This window comes from Cygnus atratus, chromosome 3, assembly GCF_013377495.2.
Source record: "Cygnus atratus isolate AKBS03 ecotype Queensland, Australia chromosome 3, CAtr_DNAZoo_HiC_assembly, whole genome shotgun sequence".
Taxonomy (NCBI): Eukaryota; Metazoa; Chordata; class Aves; order Anseriformes; family Anatidae; genus Cygnus; species Cygnus atratus.
Genome location: NC_066364.1, coordinates 243820 through 262417, shown reverse-complemented (window position 1 = coordinate 262417; position 18598 = coordinate 243820). Strand labels below are relative to the sequence as shown.

Genomic DNA, 18598 nt, shown 5'->3' with positions numbered 1-18598 from the left:
CGGCCGCTTCCGCTTCCGGCCGCCGCGGGGCAGGGCCGGCGCCGGAAGCGGCGCGGTGCCCCGGAAGCGCACGGGGCCCCCGGAAGCGTGCGCCCGGTCCGCCGCCCCCCGCTCCGCCGCGCCCCGCCACCCCGGTGCCGGCGCCGGGAGGGAGCGGAGAGAGGGAGGGGGGCGGGGGCCGCGCCTCCGGCATGCGGCGGGGGGGCCCGGCCGGGCGCGGGCCGGGCGGCGGCGGAGGCAGGTGGGGGCCGGCGGGGGCCGGGCGGGGCCGGGGAGCGGGGAGCGGGAGGCGGCGGCGCGGTGCGGAGTCGCCCCGGGGGCAGCGCTGGGGCGGGGTGAGGCGGCCCCGGGCGGCGGTGCCGGGAGCTCCGCGGCCGGGGGGGCGCGGGGGAGGCACCGAGGGGCACCGGGAGGCACCGAGGGGCTCCCGCTGCTCCCCGCGCCGGGACCCGCAGAGCCGCGCTCCGGGTGCCGGCGGTGCCGGGGCCGCCCCTCGGGGCCGCCGCTGGTGCCCGGCCGCGTGGCTGCGGGCTGTGCCGCCGGGCCGGGCCGGCGCCGTCCGCGGAGGGCCTCACCGCCCGCCCGGAGCGACGCCCCCGGGCACCGGCTGGCCGGGCGGGAGCTGGAGCGGGGGCCCCGTGGGTCCCTTCCCCCGAGTCGCCCCGCGGTTGCCGCGCCCCCCTGGCGGCAGCGCTGCGCTCCCCGCGTGCTGCCGGGGCTGGCTGCAGCGGGAGGGACCCCAGCCCCCCGCCGCCGGGTGCGAGCGGAGAGGCGGCTGCAGAGCGAGCCCAGGAGCGGCCCCGGCGATGGGGCACCGTGGCGGTGCCGTGGCTCCTCCGTGGCCGGTGGCCTACCGGTCTCATCCCCGCGGCCGCAGCAGAGCCCTCTTGCCTGCTGCGCCCAGCAGGGGCCGCGGGCGATGCCCCTCTGTGGCAGCTCGCTGTTCCTGCTGGCACATCCCTCGGTTCACAGCCGCCCTTCCCAGAAAAACTCCTGTTCGCGTGGCTCAAATCCCACTGAAGGTCTGCTTGGACGTGCTCTGCGCCTGCTGGATGAGGACACGGCCAGTGAGCCGTGAGGAGCCTGTTGGGTCCTGGGGACTGCTGCGACAGCTCTTCGTGCAGCCCAGTGGCACCTCTGCCTCCAGGGGGGCTCAGCCCCTCTCGTGCTGTCACATTTCCCTCTGCTGTGGTTGGGAACAGTATCCCTGCTCTGCACTTGGACAAACCTGTACTTACGTACTCGTCCTTCTGACATCCAGGTCCCTGCAGCGGACCTGGTCCCTGCTTGCAGGACTTGTTCTGCTTTCTCCATGGTTCAGTTAGTAGAGCTGTGACGCGTCTGAGTGATCCTTGGTGTGTAAGCTGCTGCTGCGGCAGTAGCTACAGCAGTAGTAGACTGTAGTCAACAGTAGTTGAGACCGTTCACCGACAGTTTTTATTTGTCTTCAGGTCCTTGAGGGAGTCGCGTGTGTTGGACTTTGTGGCAGTCTCAGGGAAGCTGTGGTCGTGCCATGTCAGCGATGATTCCCCACTGACAGGTACCTCGGGGCCAGAGGCAGGGCTGGTTAGAGCCCTGCTGGTGCTTTGCTTGCCTTGTGCAGCCCCAGCGGTTCAGCCAGGACGTTCCGGTGCTGTTGTGGGAACTGCAGGCAGGGGCTGTCCCCTCGTGGTCAGACCGTGGATGGCTGCAGCTGCTGCTGCTGCTCTGGTGCCGACTCCGGCTGTTCCGATGAGCAAAGCCCGTGGTGATGGCAGCAGTCGTCTGAGATGCTGACCTCCCCGCTGGCTGAGCACACCCCTCCCTGCTCTATTCCTGCAGTACCTCTCACTCTCTAACGACTTTAAAAATCAAACTGAAGTCAAGTTTCCATTGGGTCTCCAGTTAACACCTGACTAGAAAGCACTTTGTTACCTGGGGTGCCGCAGTGCGGTGCCGTGCGTGTCCCCAGCAGAGCAGATGTAATCAGACTCCTTGCTCTTACCTGGGTCATCACTGATACCTGCCTCTCCCAGTGACAGTGTTTTTGCTGATCTGACTGTGCTCAAAGGGGGAAAAAAAAAAAAAGCAGAAAAAAAAAAAAAAAAAGCAGAAGCTGCTAGAGGAGGAAGGATTCAGCAGTGCCATGGGGTTGTAAAATATGGGGTGCAAATTCCTGGAGTGTAGAGAGCAAGGAGAGCAGTGGACTGACTGGTCCTGGTGTCCAGAGGGGCTCCAGACTAATGTGAACTCTGAGTGAGGGAAAACTGTGATAGATTTACCTCATTTCTCCTGTCATCATCTCACTGCTGGTCACTGAATGAACTGGCTCTTGGGTCCCTTGGCTCAGTTGCCCATTTTACAAACAGAAGGGGAGGCTGAGGTCTCTGTGCTGCAGGGCTTGTGCCAGGGCAGTGCCCTGGGCCCACAAGGGACAAGTGGCTGGTTGTGGGCCAGTCTGGAGCCTGACTAATGCTGCGGATCCCTCAGCTTTTCCTGGAGCTGTCGCTTTTTTTTTTTTTACATGCTGCAGCCATGTGGACAGCCCTAGGGCTGGCACGGTGGGGAGGGTGAGGCCACGGCTTGGTTTCTGCACCTGAAGCGCATCAGGGTCTGCTGGGTGCTGAGGGCTCATTCCTGCATCCAGGGACCCCGTGTTCGCTCTCACGTGCAGTTCCTTTGCAGGCTGAGTGGCACGGGCTGCAGCTGGAGATGGTTAGGCCGTTGCCTGTGGGGATGCTGGCTCCAAGGCCCAGGTAGGACACAGCTTGGCCCGCCATGGGGGTTGTGCCGGGGTTGTCACTGCCCCGCTGTCCTCCGTAGCCTGATGGCAGCCAGTTGCTGCCCTGACGTGCCACCATGGAGCGACCTGCATGGGTGCCCCAGCCCCTCCACGTCCTGGGCTTCTGTGGGCAGAAGCCAGATGTCAGTGGGGAGATGTCACCAGACCCGGAGCAAGAATCGGGGGACCCTGAGGAGATGCACGTCGCGCTGCCCGTGGGCGAGGATGGGGAGCTGGTGGAGTGTCCCCTCTGCCTGCTGCCCCAGCCTCCTGAGGCCTTTCCCACCCTTGCCTCCTGTGCCCACCGCTCGTGCCAGGCGTGCCTGGAGCAGTACCTGCGCATCGCTGTCAGTGAGAGCCGCGTGCAGGTGGCCTGCCCGCACTGCCCCGCCGCACTGCAGCCTGCCGATGTCCACCGCCTCCTGGCCGAGCCCGCCCTGCGTGACAAGTACGAGGAGTTCCTCCTGCGGCGGCTGCTGGTGGCCGACCCTAGCACCCGCTGGTGTCCTGCGCCAGACTGCAGGTGACTGCTGGCCCCTCGCTTGGAGCTGGGAGCAGGGCACAGTGTGGATCCCCCGTTCCCACGCTGGTGGAGGCGATGGGCATTGCTGGCTGGGAGCTGGTGTGCAGCAAATTGTGCCTGTGTTCTGTGAGCCTTTCATGGACTCAATCCCCTTGTGACATGATTCCGTGCGGTGCTGGGCCTGTTCTGAGAGATGTTCTGGTCCTGACTGTGGCCGTGTAGCCTGCGTAGCTGTTTGAATGTTAGGGAGGGGAATGACTGTGTGCCATGCTGGGATGTGGCGGGGGGGCTGTGGGCACTGCTGGTCCCCCCACGCTAACTTGTCTTCTCCCTACAGCTACGCTGTCATTGCCTATGGCTGCGCCGAGTGTCCTCGCCTCACCTGTGGGCGTGAAGGATGTGGCACCGAGTTCTGCTACCACTGCCGTCAGCCCTGGCACCCCGATGGGCCCTGTGCACCAGCACCGCTGACTTCCAGCCTGGCCAGCCCCTCGGCACAGCTAGTTTACCCAGAGGAGTCGGCCAATGGTGAGACCCTGGTCCAGGATGGGAGTAGGCAGCGCAGGGATATGGCGCACACCTGAGCAGCGTAGCTGGGTGCTCTGGTGCCTTCCTGCCTCGGGATCCTGGAGCTGTGACCCAGTGTTTCCCACCAGCTGCTTCTGCATGGAGGTGTGTAGCCTCTGCGCCAGCTGCTGGAGCTGGGGATGAGAAGGACCCGGCTGTGCTGGCAGTGCCTGGCTCCCCGGGCACCCATGGGATGGGCTGCAGTCCTAGGACAGGGGATGGGGGAGAGCGGCACTGTCCTGCTCCCCCCGCATTCCAGCCCATCTTGCTTCCCCCTGCCAGTTGAGGCTGAGGACATCAAGGTCTGTCCCCGCTGCAGTGCTTTCATCATGAAGATCAATGATGGGAGCTGCAACCGCATGAACTGCACGGTGTGTGGCTGCCTCTTCTGCTGGCTCTGCCTGCAGGAGATCTCTGACGTGCACTTCCTGAGGTCAGTGCAGGGCTGTGGTGCGCTGGGAGCCGTGGGATGTGTTGGGGGGCTGGTGTGAGGGTGCTGCCAGGAGCTGAGGGGTGGTCTGAGGAGATGCCAGTGGGCTGAGCTGGGGGGGTCTGCTGCCAGGCTCACGGGGGTGCTATGATGGCAGGCTGGGGGCCCTGCCAGGAGCTGTGGGGCTGGGCTGGGGAGCATGGGGGGGCAGTGAGGTTCTGCAGAGAGCCACGGCCACGTGCTGCCAGGTGGGCTGGTGGGTTGTAGCACTGATGGGGGGAGCAGCAGTGTCACAGAATCACAGAATTACAGGGGTTGGAAGGGACCTCAAGAGATCATCGGGTCCAACCCCCAGTGCTGTCCATGTCCAGTGTGTCCGTGCTGCTGGGTCTGGCAGAGCTGTGGGCCTGGGGCTGGCTGTCAGCACCCCACAGGCAGGTGCCCCTGGTGGCAGCAGGAGTGGGGTGCAGGAACCTGGCTTTCTGCTGCCCTGGAGGGTCACAGGTCTAGGGCCGGGCTGTGCTGGCGTCTGTCTGCCTCTGTGCAGGAACCATCGGCCCAGTCCCACTCTGTCCTCACAGCCCCTCTGGATGCACCTTCTGGGGGAAAAGGCCCTGGTCACGAACCCGGAAGATCCTGTGGCAGCTGGGCATGGTGCTGGGGGCGCCTATGATGATCTCCCTCGTCGCGGGCATTGCTGTGCCTGTCATTACCATCGGGCTCCCCATCTACATGGGTAGGAAGGTACTGGCCCTGGGATTCCCATGGTCCTGCTCTCTGCTGAGCCTGGCAGCCCATGGCCAGAGGCCTGGACAGATACACAGTGCTCAGCACTGCCCACAGCATGTCTCCATGCCACCATTTTTCCCCACAGCCCCTCACTGTGGGGAACCTCTCTGCTGTCCACCCTGACACCCTTTGCCAGGGAGGGTGTTCTCTACATGGGGAGGTGGGGGCTGGGGGGGGGTGAACAGAGGCAGTGGGTCTGTGTGGGCCAGGGTGTTATCCGCGGACAGCTGAGCTGTGCTGGCGGCGCTGTCATGGCTGCCTGTCTCTGGGGAGAGGGACTGGGGGTCTGGGCAGTGGTGGATGGAGCTCTGCCAGGGTGGGGAAGAGCAGGGCCAGGGCCTGGGGGCTGTTGTGTCTCTGCAGAGCCCCTTCACCTGCCTCGCTTCTCCTCAAGGTGCTGGGCCAGAGCCGGAGGAGCAGCTTGTCAGGGTGCCAGCAGTGCTTCTATGTCACCAGCAGTGTCCTCCTCTCTCTGTTTGTGTCCCCCATCATAACAGCTGTCACAGTGGGTAAGTGTACCAGGACAGGGCTGGGGACACTGCCCATGTGCTGGAGAGCGTGGGGCCAGTGCATAGGGCCATCGCAATGGAGCATCTCAAGGGGGAATGTCTGATACTCAGGGCACCAGGGCTTCCCTGGGGGAAAGGACAGCGAGGGCTGCTGCTGAGGGCTAGGCAATAGCTACGTGTCTGCCCGCAGGCATTGGCGTGCCCCTGATGCTCACCTATGTCTACGGGGTGGTGGTGCTGTCACTGTGTCGGAGCCGCAGTGGGTGTGGGGGTGGCCGTGGCCAGCCTGGGGACCTTGGTGTGGTGGAACTGGAGAACCTGACCAAGTGTGAGTCGTGCACTGTCAGCTGTCCCCTGGTCTGGGCCCTCCGTGGTGGGGTATGTGTGTGTATTTGTGTGTGTGTGTGGGGGGGTGGTGTGGCACACAGGCTGTGGTCCTGTCTTGTGGCTCTGCAGCTGTGACAGCTCCAGGGCTCCCTGGGGACTTGTGTCTGTTCTGCCCTGAGTGGCTGGGAGGCTGCAGACTGGTTTCCTGGGGGACGGTGAGTGCTGTCCAAAGCATTCTGGGATCAGTTCATGTGCCTGTCTGCCAGGAGCCTGGTGGGCTGTTCTGCTCCTGATGGTGAATGGTCCTTGTGGACACAGTGTTTAGCCCCATCTCTCCCTCTGCTAGTGAATGAGCTGTGGTCAGTGCTGCCCAGCCCCAGGGGGGTCGAGGATGGCGTCCCAGACACAACCACCTCCTTTCCCAGCAGCCGACATAGCCCACACCACAGGGCTGTATGGAAGGAGCAGGACAGCCAGTCAGCCAGCACAGTGGCCCTCGCAGGGAGCATGCTAAGTGAGGGCCAGGATGTGTCCTACAGGTGAGCAGTTGCAATGCTGAAGGGGACTGTGTGTGTGTGGGGGGGGGGGGGGGGGGCGGAAAATACTGGCAAGTCCTTTCCTACCAGCCTTCCCCGTGCTTACTGTACTGGACAGGGACTCAGCGATGTTCCCCCGTTGGGCTGCTGCCCTAACCTGTGTTTGTCTGCAGGGAAGGCATCACCATCGAGGTAGAGGTGACGATTGAAACGGTGCCACATCCTGCCCGAGAGCAGAGCCTATGCAGTGCACTGTCAGGACAGAGTCTCTCTGGAGACTCCCTGGGAGGAACTAGCGACAGGTACAGTGTCACGGGCATCCCAGCGGAGTGAAGGTGACTGCAGCAGTAAGCTGGAAGATTCTTGAGACAGAGCACCCACCTCAGCTCCCACTGACACAAAGATCCCATACCCTGTGGCAGACCTCTGTGCCCTCTGCATTGCATCACCAGCCCCATGAACTGGGTCCTCTCCATCCCCAGGCTGGGCAGGCACTCACCGTGCACTCAGCACTGCCTGCTCCTTGTACCTACCTCATTACACCTCTTCCCTAAAGGCAGGCTAAAGCATCCTCACTGCTGAGAAATAAAACTACTCTCCAAACGTCATAGGCTCTGATCTGTGTTTGCGTCCAGACTGGTGCTGCATGAGGCCAGGTGGGGCTTTAGGATAGGCCAAGCCCTGCACAGATGCAGGTAGTGGGAGCTTCAAGCCAGGCATGGGGGACAAGTGGGCCAGGGAGCAGGGAAAGAATGTGGCTTGTCTCTTGTACAAACACCTCAGAAAGCTGCATCTTGGAAGTGCTGGACCAGCACAGGACAGGGCTGGCAGCTGGGGTCATGGGATGTTGTTGCAGAGCCTCAGCCAGCACTGTGACAGCAAACTGAGTAACAGATAGGGTTTGAGCCCTGCCCCAGCTGGGCCAACCCTGGTACATCACGTACAGCACCCACAGATCCTGAGTGCTCCCAAGCAACATACCTGGCTGCTTCAGTGCCTTTGAGTGTGGTGCAGGACAGCTGCTGCTGGAGCCCAGAGCAGCCCAAAGAGTGGAAGGCCATACGCAGTGCTGAGGCTCATTACAATGATTCATGTTGCATGTCTGCATTCATATCCCTGCCTGCCCCATGCTGCCCTGGCTCTGTGTGTGTGGGGGGTGGGGTAGGGTGGTCCCAGGGCTGCAGGGGAGGCTAGCAGTGGGTGATGCTTTAGCATGTGGGTTCCTGTAGGATGGGGAACCTACTTAGATCCTTGCGATAGGCACTTTTTCCAAAGCAGAAGCAAAAAACTGTTGCCAATGGTGTGGCTTCTCCCAGCTGAAGGAGGTGCCAGCAGGGAGGTCAACCCCCAACACCTGGGTGCCTGCTTTTTTTCTGGTTGCTGGTGGCACAGGTTACAGGGTCCCACTCTCATGATGCTACCCTGGAGCTCCACACAGCCTCACACTCCTGCTCAGGGGCCTCTCTGGTCCCCAGCACAGCTGTGATTTTTCATGTCCTGCACCAACTTCCCAACACATCCTATAGTAAATCCTGTGCACTCCCCAGCTTCTCTTTCCCTGTACTCCATGTGTCCCCCACAATGAAGCAACCCCTCTCCTGTGCTCTCAGGATGATCCCAAGAGCACCTCACAATTCATGGTGATGGATTTCATGCCTGGACCAGGCTGATGACTCTCCTGGGACAGCCCTGGGAGGGGCCTGGGCAAGGGCTGTGATGCGGTTTCCCCCATCTGCTATTGTACCTCTGTGTCCTGGACTTTTGGAGATGGGCCTCTGATGGGCTGGTACTTCTCTTCTGATGGCCCTGGGGTAGCTGGGTTAGGTTACTAATCGAGTTACTCCTGCCATCGTTTCTGTGTGCCTCCTTTGTCCACGCAGATGAGCTTTTCACCTAACCTAACGTCCTAGGCTTCCTGGTCTCTTCAGCAATTAAGTCAGACCCAGGATCTGGCCCAGCCCACATCAAAACCTGGCTCTCAAAACCCTTAGCCACCAGGGAGCCCTGGGAGCCACAGGGAGCCAGCCCTGTGCACCAGGGAGCACAGCTTGATGGTCATGAGCAATCACACATTGCCACACACATCCCTGCCCAGTATGCATGCGCTCTGACCTCTCCCTTTTTGCTGGCACTCAGGCCCACCCACAAGAAAGAGACTACTCAGTAAAATAGCTAGAAAAGATCACTTTGTGGTGTTTGGTTGTTTACACACTACTGTCCCCTTTTATGCCCTTTTCCCACACTTGTTATGCCCTAACCCTCTTCCTTCCCCCAAACACGCTGTAGCAGTTCTGCCTGCCCCACGTACCCCCATCCCCAGCACCCCCTGCCCTGTGGGCAGCAACCCTCCTGTTGATGCTGGGGAGATCTGCCTCTCAACCCCTGTGGACCGTGGCTCTGCTGAGGTGACCAGGACCCCTCAGCACTGCTTCTTGTCTCGTTTGCATTCATGGACATGAGCTATTACCACATAACATAATGGTCAGTCTTAGCAAAACTCCTGATTTTACCCTTTTAACGGAGTCACTAGGTTAATACAAATAACTGTATATACAAAGGCCTTTGATACAGCACATGACACCACAAAGCATTTTGATTAAAAGTTTTCAAGACAAAACATCAACAGAGCACACAGCAAATGGTCTAAAACTAGTTACAGCTCAGTACAAATTACTAATGATCACTGCTAACCAGGATCGTTTTAGAACCAGTCTCTGTGGGGTCCCCTAAGTCTTATATTAAAAACTTTCTTTAATGACCAGGGAGAAAATTGAAAAACAAGCCCTCCAGAGACTGATTCCTCTCAGCAAGAACAAGACAGTTTGCCACCAACCAGGTCCATTCAAAGTGGTTTTAACTCCACTGAGCAAACCTGCGCCTCTGGGCTCAGCCTCCCAGCAGGCATTTACCCTTCTGCATGAGGCTCTACAGTATCACTACTCTCACCATCCTAAAAAGGATGTGTGGAAACTAGAGGGACATCAGAAACAACAAATGCTTTTGGGAGTGTAGAAATTATTTGTTTCTGTTACAATTCAACCTGTGACAATTCAAAATTTGGAGGCAGCTTGGCAAACACATTCACAGCACAGAGGAAGCACCAAGTACTGGTTGCCCCTTAACCAGAGAGATCCCGAGACCAACCCATCTAGCAGCAAACGAAAGATGCCCTGAAAAGAAAGCCACCTTTGCAAAGGAAGAATATCCTCTCCTTTGGTGCTTTGCTTGGACAGCACCATTCTTGGGGACCACACCAGTTCATCCAGAAAGTTTCTGAGCACACAGTGAGGTAAAGCAACAAGTCTAACTGCAGAGCCTGTGCACTTGTGGCACTGAATTCACAACCCTGAGAAGGGCTGCAGGAGCCCAGCTTTGATGATACAGGGACCAAAACTGTTCAGCTCTGGGCACATCATGACTGGAGAGGTACTTAACAGAGGGGCTTAAGCTCAGGACCACCAGGGAAGGGGCTTACCTTGTCACAAAAGATGGTGTAAGATACACCTGTACAGGCTGGTGCAGCATGGGCTGACTGAATTGTAGAACACAAGTCTGAGACAACAGGCCAGGACCAGGAGAGTAAAGTTCACCTTCAAGAGGGAAATCTTACAGTGAAAGGCATTGCAAAGGGCACATCCCTATGACACTGGAACCCTGGTGCATCTGGATGATGTTATGGCAGGTGACCTAGCCTGTAAACTCCATCTGTGCTCCCACCATATCAGGTGGAAGGTGAAGGGTACAGCAGCAGGGAACAGCAGCTGACCTTTGCATCAGTGGTTTATAGCCAAGGGACTTCACCTCAGCAGGAGCAGCTGTGGTATTGACACAAGCCATAGAAGCTTTATATCAGCCAGCACAGCAGCAGGCAGGAGTTGCCTTGTCAGACCTTGAAGAGAGCATGCAGCTAGATGGGGTGCAGCATGCTGCAGGTAGGTTAGTTCAGGAGGGTGACTGGTAGGCACATCTATTCAGCAGACAGAAACCATCTCCAGAGACTTCTCTCCTGTTCTGTGCATAACAGACTGCCCTCAGTTGAGCCATCTCAGGCTAAGTGGATAGGCAGCAGTCCCAAGCGCTGCAGCAGGGGCTTGGGCTCTGCAACCGCACAGTAGAAGCCAGCTTCTTCTTGTGAACTGCAAACATGACCCCCACAGCGCCCTGAGACACCAGGGAAGAGAGACATCCTCCTCCTCACCCCATCTTCCTTACCCCCCCACATCCAGGAAAGAACCAAGGACCAGAAGTACAACTACGTTTTCTGGGCTTTTAGTTTGAAAAAAGTATTGATTGAAAGTGTACAACAGAATGAGGTGTGGCAGCAGCACCACAGCCAGATTGTTTCACAAATAAAAACAGAAAGGGCCTTAAATAATCGGGTGCAGATTAAAAAACCTCAACAGTGAAAAAGTTCTTCCCTCTGAACAGAAAGTCACAGGCACAGAAATGGCAACAACCACATGGAGACGATGGGGGGAGGGAACATCCTTCTTCTAACCACAGGGCTCTGTGCTAAGAGGCTGCCACCTATGGCGGGCTCCTGCGCCGTGGTTGGTGGCTGCTCCCGTGTGCAGTTCTGCCCTTGGCTCATTCTTTGGAATGGTTACAGATGAACAGTGTGACAAGCCCTTGCTAACCAGACCCGCCCCCCACCCCCCAACCGGGACACTGACAAACAAGGCCTCTGCTAAGGCTAAAAAAAGGACAAGACTTTGGAGTCTTGAGTTCAGCATGTTTAAGAAACAAGAGTCTGGTGAGCGCACAGCAAAGTCCTTGTCCGAGGCTTGCTATTCCAGCTTGGCCTTCTTCTTGTTATCACTGCCATTCTCCTCTGCTGGTGTTGCCGGTGCTGCCATGTCCTCCAGTTTCCGTTTCCCACTTTCGGCCGGTGGGTGCGTATTACGGGGTTTAAAACTGATAATGATGCAGGTCATGTTATCGCAGCCAGTGCCATCCCCTGAGGTGTCTGGAGCCAAACACTGATCCAGCAGCTGAGGAGGGACAGGACAGGTTAGCAGAGTGCACAGACACCCTTCGAATAACCTATGCCATTGGACCCAGTCTATCAACTGACAGCAGCTTAGTTAGGGGCTGCTAGGCCAGAATGGCAAGGGCTGGGCTCAAACGATGTTCACAGCCAAACCAGAGAACCAGCCTCAGCAACTCTGTTTTTCTCAAAGCGGACAGAAACTCCTTCAGCTTGACAATAACCTAGAGGTCAGAGACACTGGTCAGGGTGACAAAGGAACCAAATTCTAATTCAGATGTGGCTCTCTGCTCCTGTACCAGCCAGCGTTGCAGCCCAAGTGCTGCCAGATACCCCAAGCGCTGAACAAACCAGTCTGATGGAGAAGGAATGAAGTCAGGCACCAAGCTGGGATGCAGAAACACTGTGTGCTGAAAGGGATGGTGAAGCAACTGAAGGGGTGTTGTGGACCTTACCTCTTCCACAATGGAGGAGAGCGGCCTCAGGACTCCATTCTCATCCTTTTGGGTGATCTTGGACTGGATGAAATCCACCACTTCCTGGCTGCTCATCACATTCCTGTAGAGTGGAAAAGTCAGAAGGGCTAGAAAAGGGAGCAGTCATACCACACTGTCCTGAGATAGCTTCACTGTAGCAGGGAGCTGATGGTAACAAGAGTACATAGTGAGGAACAGGAGGGTTCAAAGCTCAGCACACTGCGATGTTCCTCCATCTGAGAGCAGCTCCTCAGGAGCCAGAATTAACTCTTTGAGAAAATAAGGGCTGAAGCCATGCCCCTTGGGACTTCCTGAGGCCCAGCTCCAGAGAATGACCAGGGTAGTGACGGCCCAAGAGGCACAACCGCTCCCTCATTACATACCAGATTCCATCACAGGCAATGACCATGAAGTCATGGTCATCATTTATTGTCAGCACTTTGATGTCGGGCAAGGCAGAGATCATCTGTTCTTCTGGAGGCAGATTCCTGTTCCGCTTGTAGAAGTGATCACCTGCAGTGGAGAGGAGGATCACTTTATGCTGTTACTGGGCCTTGGCAATGCTGCCTACTCCAAACAGTGAGAAACAGGACTCTGCTGAACAGCAGCCCTAACAGAATTGGCACCAGTGCTTCCACAGAGCAGACCTGGCTGTGGGGACATGTGATTGAGAGAAATCTGCTGCACATCGAAGGCATCTGTTTAGGTGAGCCCACCACACTGTTACCATACAAAGGCACAGAGGAGCCTTCCTCAGTTCAGCATCTCCTCACCCCAAACCAGTTGCTACTTCCCCACTTCCTGGGGCAGTATTAGACCAACAGCACATGATGTCTAACAAAACCAGCTGAAAACTGGCAGCAGCACTCAGGATATGAGCTATCCCATGTGTTAGAGCAGGATTTGCAGCTCACCTGAACACTTGGCTCTGCTATAATGATAGATGCTCATTTTCAAGAAGCTCAGGCTGTCCAGGGCCAGATATGTCAGCATACAAACAATACTTACGTGCTGCCTGAAGCATTGGAGCAAGGGGAATAGAGCTTGTGCAATTAAAAGACAAGTCTGACTCCAGAACAAGTGGGCTCAAACTGGTATAAAGTTAGGTACTCGGTAAGCAACACACCAAGGTCCTTCAACAGCCTCCTAACAATAGAAGTAGAAAGAGGAAAACATCCTCTCTATTCAAAAGTCAAGTTGTTTTTCTGGGGACAGTTTATGTGGCATGGCTTCTGACAATCCAGCTGTGGGCACAACAGCCTTGGAGGTCTCACACACCACATCCTGCACTGAAGCCTGGCAGGTGTTGGGTGTCTCTCTCTACTGACGTCTGCCATTTTCATGGCTATTTTCTCTAATTAGACTGAAATTTCACCATGTGAAATATTGAATACGTTCTAGACATCAACCAATTGAAAACTGTTCCTTAAACTTTTTCAGGGAGTGTAAATGATAGGACAAAGAGTAATGGCTTTAAACTAAAACAAGACAGATTTAGTGTAGATATAAGGAAGAAATTCTTTCCTCTGGGGGTGGTGAGGCACTGGAACAGGTTGCCCTGAGAAGTTGTGGATGCCCCTTCACTGGAAGTGTTCAAGGCCCGGTTGGATGGGACTTTGAGCAACCTGATCTAGTGGGAGGTATCCCTGCCCATGGCAGGGGGGTTGGATTTATATGATTTTAAGGTCCCTTCCAACCCAACCCATTCTATGACTCTACGAAACTTAGTGGCTGGCAAGTGCTGGAAGCATGTATGTCCTGAGCGCAGCACCCTGAGGCCAGGCATGCCAGCATTCACACACTTGGACTTGCTCACCAATTGCTCTGGAGAGGTTGAGACCACCATTCACTCTCCCATCCATGGTGACCTTGCCGCCAGCGTTCTTTATCCTGGCCAATTCTATCTCATCCTCTGGTTTGTGGTCATATGACATGTCGACAGCTTTGCCACCTTCTGACACCACGCAGCGAGAATCTCCCGCATTAGCCACAATCAGCTGCTTGCCCCGGATAAGGGCCACGACAGCAGTTGTCCCACTGTCAGAGCCAGGCTGCAAGAAAAACATTTTTGCTCAGACTCCTTCCTATTGCTCTATCACAGGTCATAAAGGAACCAGCACTACCCACCACATGCTCAGCCGTGTCCCAAACTCAGGTGTTGCATTTCAACCCTGTTTTCCATAAGCACACACAGAACAATGGAGAAAAGCCTGAAGGAAGCATGAAACATGGCAGTAGCATGTTCACTGAGAGGCAGGGTCAAGCCATACCTTTGTTCGAGCCTCACAAAGCATCAAAGGGCTCAGGATTCTCCAGTGTTCAACACACCCTGCTATATCCTCAGCTCTAATGCAGCAGTTCCAGCCCCAGCTCAACTGTCCTTGTTTCGACTAGGGTAGAGTTGATTTTCCTCCTAGTAGCTGGTAGGGTGCTGTGTTTTGAATTTAGGATGAAAATAATGTTGATAACATGCTGATGTTTTAATTGTTGCAGAGCAGTGCTTACACTAAGCCAAGGACTTTTCAGCTTCTCACGTTGTCCTGCAGCCTGGGGGTGCATCTGGAGCACAGAGGGGACAGAACTAGGACAGCAGACCCCAGCTGGCCAAAGGGGTATTCCATACCACCTGATGTCATGCTCAACAATTAATATGGGGGGGGTGGCTGGCCGGGGGAGGGGACTGCTGCTCGGGGATAGGCTGGGCATCGGTCAGCGGGTGGTGACCAATTGCACTGTGCATCACTTACTTTGTACACATTATTATTAATAGTACTATTATCATTATTATTTTCATTTCTTTTCTGTCCTAATAAACTGTATTTAGCTCAACCCACAAGCTTGCACTTTTTTTTTTCCTATTTTCTCCCTTGTCCCACTGTGGGGGGTGGGGGTGGGGAGGAGGGTGAGCAAACAGCTGCGTGGTGCCTAGCTGCTGGCCAGGTTAAACCACAGCACCAGCTCAAGCAGACGCCTCACTGCAAGCCAGGACATCTCTTCAAAGAGAGAAGGTTGGCACCTTAGAAGCTGTAGCAGTCCTGCTGTCATACACTCCCTTCCATGCTAAACCCTCCCCAGCAGTTTCTAAGCATAGCAAACCCTGCAGCGGAGTCAGCCTCTTCTAATCTCAACCTGCTGCCCAGATCCATGCCTATCCCTCAGTCTCTCACAAAGTCTGTCAGCAGCTGTGTTCAGCCTCAGGAGAACAGAAGGGATGTTTATCCCCAGCTGAATGGAAATAACCCCCTGCTACACGCCCCCTCCTCCCCCCTCCCCATGTGCCCTTGGCTCCACACTATGCTGCAGAACACAGGAACAAGGTGTGCACCTCCTCTTTCCCCTCCATGCCTGGTAACAACATTTCCTCCTCTTCATCCTCATCCTCCTCTGCTTCTTCAGTGTCATCTTCATCATCTTCATTCTCTGCCTCTTCACTACTGTAACCATCCTCATCTTCACTGCATTCCTACAAGAAACAAGAGATACCACCAGGAGTCACACAGGACACTCTTAGTGCCCTCCCCAGACAGCTGGTCCCTCCAATGTAATGACATGAGACTGGTTTGCCCCAGAGGAGTGAAATGACCTGGTAAGTTTTCCCCAGACCTGATGTCTACGAACAGAGCAGCTAGTTTCCAACTACCACAGTGAATGGAGGGATGGTGCATGCAGGAAGACCAATGGGTATCCACTATGGCTGCTGCACAGATGAGTGTATGTTTCCCTCAGAGTTTAAGAGTCTAAACAATCCCCAATATTCCCATGAGATGGTCTCAAAGTATTGATCTGAAAAACCTACTCCCAGGACACACCTAGGATGAGCCAGAGACTCGTAGCTTAAGTACCACAGCAAGCAATGCATTCTGCCCAGCCAGAAGGCCACTCTGTCCCACTGCTGTTTCCTACCTCACTGTCTTCCTCCTCTTCCTCAACCTCATCTGACTCATCCTCACTGTCCTCAAAAAATTTGGATTTGGTTGTGCGCTGGGGCTTTCCCGTAGAGGAGCAGGAGGGCCCGGCCTCCCCAGTAGAAGAGGTGACGGCCTCGTCACCTTTGCCTACTTCAGGCTTCTGCAGAGCAGGGCTGTTGCCTCCAGTGTTGGCTTTGTCTGAGGTGGAGGAAATACCCGTGATTTCTTCATCTGGCTTCCCATTCTTCCTCTCCTTGTGGTCGACAAGCTCCCCTGGGTCAGCCTCTCCATTCATATTTGACTCCCCATCATGCTGCTTGCCCGTCCCCTCTGTAGCGTTCTCCCCAGCTGGAGCTAAGGACTTTTGTTTGAGGTTCTTGGTGCAGTTTTGTCCATAACGTGTGAGAAGCTCTTCAATGGTCATTGTGGCTTCTTCATGCAGAAGAGCAGCTTCCTCATTATCCACTAAAAATGGAAAAGGGGGAGTGGGGTGAGGACAAAGAGGATCAGAAAGCAAGACACATCACCATAGCAGCAGCTGTGCAACGCACACTGGGTTCAGCAGTGAGTTGCCCTGACTGGAGGTTGCTATTTGCAGACATGTTTCAGCAATGCTCAACTTGCTGATCACTACCAGGCACGGACAAACATAGCCAGGCCTGCACTGTCCCACAGCTTCCAAGCACTGCAGATGAACAATATGCAAATGGCAGAGAAAGGTCTTCTATCCACTGCCAAGGCAAGCAGTCTGCAAGTTACTCCAGTGCCTCAGGCCACTGATGCTATCTTGCTGACTTGTAGGTAGCACAGAAGCATTTAAATAAGACGTGAGGTTGGAGGGTATAGAGTCATATTTCACCAGTGCAGGCTGGTGAAAGTGAACAGTGAAACAGTGAAGCTGTTGCAGAAGCAGATAGACCACTTTCATGTGCAGATTTGTTCATTAACACTGCAACATGAACAAGAAATTTTCATTAAAGCATTTGCTCCATAGGCCTTATGCAACTGCTTGGGATCCTTTTGCAATCTAGACACTTGCAATCAGATAATAAAATAGCTTTAGGTATGCAGGACACTAGACAGAAAATAGGATGACTCCCTAAACTATCAGCCAAGGACCAGAAACTCCACTGGTATTAGATAACTTATAACGTATTAGATAACTTCCATCATTTCCTTGTTGACATCCCCCTGGTTATCCTATTCTTTGCTGATTAATGTCAAAAGGAAAATAAACAGAAATATCCCAAATAGTCCTTAAAGTATAGGACAAAAATGAAAAAAACCAACCATACAAAAAAACCCTTCGCCCCTGTCAGCTGGGGAACAAGAACCAACAAACTCAGCATTTTCAGATCAACAGATCAACACACTGTTCACAGTGATTTACAGCTTTTTATCTGCTTCAAGGTTAGTCACAAGCTATTCAGCCAAGAGCAGCAAAGGATTCTACCCTGGGATTCCCTTTCTATCTGGCTTCATGATCTGGCAACTACTTGCTCATGGAAAAAGCATATTCGCTTCTTTGTAAGAAAGAACTACTGAAAAGAGACAAGAATCTAATTCAATCCTGCCTGTAGTCTGTCTGCCGCCAGCCTGACAGAGCTTAGCATCAGACATATACCATTTAATTTTTATAACTTAGCCCACTTCCCAGCTCAAGGATTTCTGACACATCCTAGAAGCTTGCACCCCATAGAGGATATCCTATGGAAAGCTCTGACAGGCTGTTTTGCTATCCATACGATTAAGCTACTAAATGAATCAAAATACCCCTAGCACCTGCTCAAAGCAAGAGACAGTACCGAGAGGTGGCAGCTCCAGCTGAAATTGAACTGGCTAATTTGGAGAAGCGAACCTTCTGTTAATGGAGAGCTGGTCCAATATCTCGCAGTCCCTGGCCTGGAGCTGCAGTCTTACCTATTCAGTGGCATCTGACTTACCATCATCTTCATCAGCAACTTTCTCCTTTTCATCTTCATCATCTTGGGGTCGCCCAGCCATCTGAGAGAGCTCTTTAATCACCTCCTCAGTGGTGAGCTTGGCATCTATGGCTAAGAAAGCATCTTCCAGGGCCTAGATATGAACACAGACATAAGAGTGTGCATAATTTCATCTTCTGCCTACTGGAGTTCAGGAAGCTTTTGGAAAATCCTCTCAGAAATATGGTTTGATTTTTGGGTGGTCCTGCATGGAGCCAGTAGTTAGACTTGATGATCCTTGTCGGTCCCTTTCAACTTGGAATATTCTATGATTCCATACCTGCTGCGATCAAGACTCTTCCAAAACTAACCATACAGAATTGGAGCCCAAACTGGTCAAGGCTGGTGGCACCTCTGGGGTCCATCTGGTCACCCTCCCCCCCCCCCCCCCCAAGTCAATCAGGGCCAATTCAGAGCCAGCACCCAGGGACCACGGCTCTGGCTGTTCAGCCAATTTTCAGTGCACCTTAGTGTCTGTCTGCACATGCAGCCCATAAATCAACAGCTTGTCTATAAGGATCATATGGGAGACAGTGTTAAAGGCCTTCCTGAAGTCTACAGGAGACCTGAGGAGAGGATAGCATTCAACGCCATTGTGAGGAATGGTTCAGCAAGCAGGCTCCCCTGCTTAGCAGACAGGCTGACTGCAGTCAGTGAACACATCCAGCGTGGAATCAGCAAAGCATAATACTTGGGTGTCTTGGCCATAGAGCAAGAGCCACAAATTGATTTGAGTTTGCTTTGTAGGCTATCCTCAGACTAGATCTAGATGGAAGTTCTGGAGTGACTGCCTTCCCCTCACC

General features: G+C 54.9%; 2 protein-coding genes across 9 annotated transcripts in view; one reads left to right on the top strand and one right to left on the bottom strand.

The window, feature by feature from the left end:
* The first annotated feature begins 165 nt into the window (after positions 1 to 165).
* On the top strand, positions 166 to 7050 carry LOC118259038 (E3 ubiquitin-protein ligase RNF19B-like). Of its 8 annotated transcripts, none has more exons than XM_050709535.1 (10): positions 166 to 241; positions 1452 to 1540; positions 2665 to 3284; positions 3622 to 3812; positions 4134 to 4284; positions 4863 to 5025; positions 5465 to 5579; positions 5770 to 5907; positions 6253 to 6445; positions 6616 to 7050. In XM_050709535.1, exons 3-10 carry the CDS (start codon positions 2839 to 2841, stop codon positions 6773 to 6775), a joined length of 1557 nt encoding a protein of 518 aa, XP_050565492.1. In that variant the 5' UTR covers positions 166 to 241; positions 1452 to 1540; positions 2665 to 2838; the 3' UTR covers positions 6776 to 7050. The 8 variants fall into 8 exon arrangements, with proteins under 8 accessions (XP_050565492.1, XP_035424153.1, XP_035424156.1 ...); XM_035568258.2 differs by lacking the exon at positions 166 to 241 and adding an exon at positions 846 to 1355; XM_050709536.1 differs by lacking the exon at positions 166 to 241 and having other exon boundaries at positions 847 to 1540; positions 2665 to 2735; positions 2896 to 3284.
* A 3645-nt stretch (positions 7051 to 10695) lies between these two features.
* The window catches only part of PPM1G (protein phosphatase, Mg2+/Mn2+ dependent 1G), a 28074-nt gene continuing 20171 nt past the window's right edge, over positions 10696 to 18598 (bottom strand). Inside the window, exons 4-10 of the mRNA XM_035568250.2 lie at positions 17757 to 17889; positions 15809 to 16278; positions 15231 to 15368; positions 13722 to 13956; positions 12289 to 12418; positions 11885 to 11987; positions 10696 to 11433 (exon numbers count right to left, since the gene is read on the bottom strand). Coding sequence (XP_035424143.1) covers positions 11230 to 11433; positions 11885 to 11987; positions 12289 to 12418; positions 13722 to 13956; positions 15231 to 15368; positions 15809 to 16278; positions 17757 to 17889 — 1413 coding nt within the window. The 3' untranslated portion in view covers positions 10696 to 11229. The remainder of the gene's footprint in view (positions 11434 to 11884; positions 11988 to 12288; positions 12419 to 13721; positions 13957 to 15230; positions 15369 to 15808; positions 16279 to 17756; positions 17890 to 18598) is intronic.

Excerpts from the sequence above, each read along its gene's own strand:
- LOC118259038 (XM_050709535.1), top strand. The coding sequence starts at position 2,839 with ATGGAGCGACCTGCATGGGTGCCCCAGCCCCTCCACGTCCTGGGCTTC. Across the intron at positions 4,285-4,862 it reads TCTGACGTGCACTTCCTGAG|CCCCTCTGGATGCACCTTCT; the intron begins GTCAGTGCAGGG and ends CTGTCCTCACAG. Across the intron at positions 5,908-6,252 it reads ACTGGAGAACCTGACCAAGT|TGAATGAGCTGTGGTCAGTG; the intron begins GTGAGTCGTGCA and ends TCCCTCTGCTAG.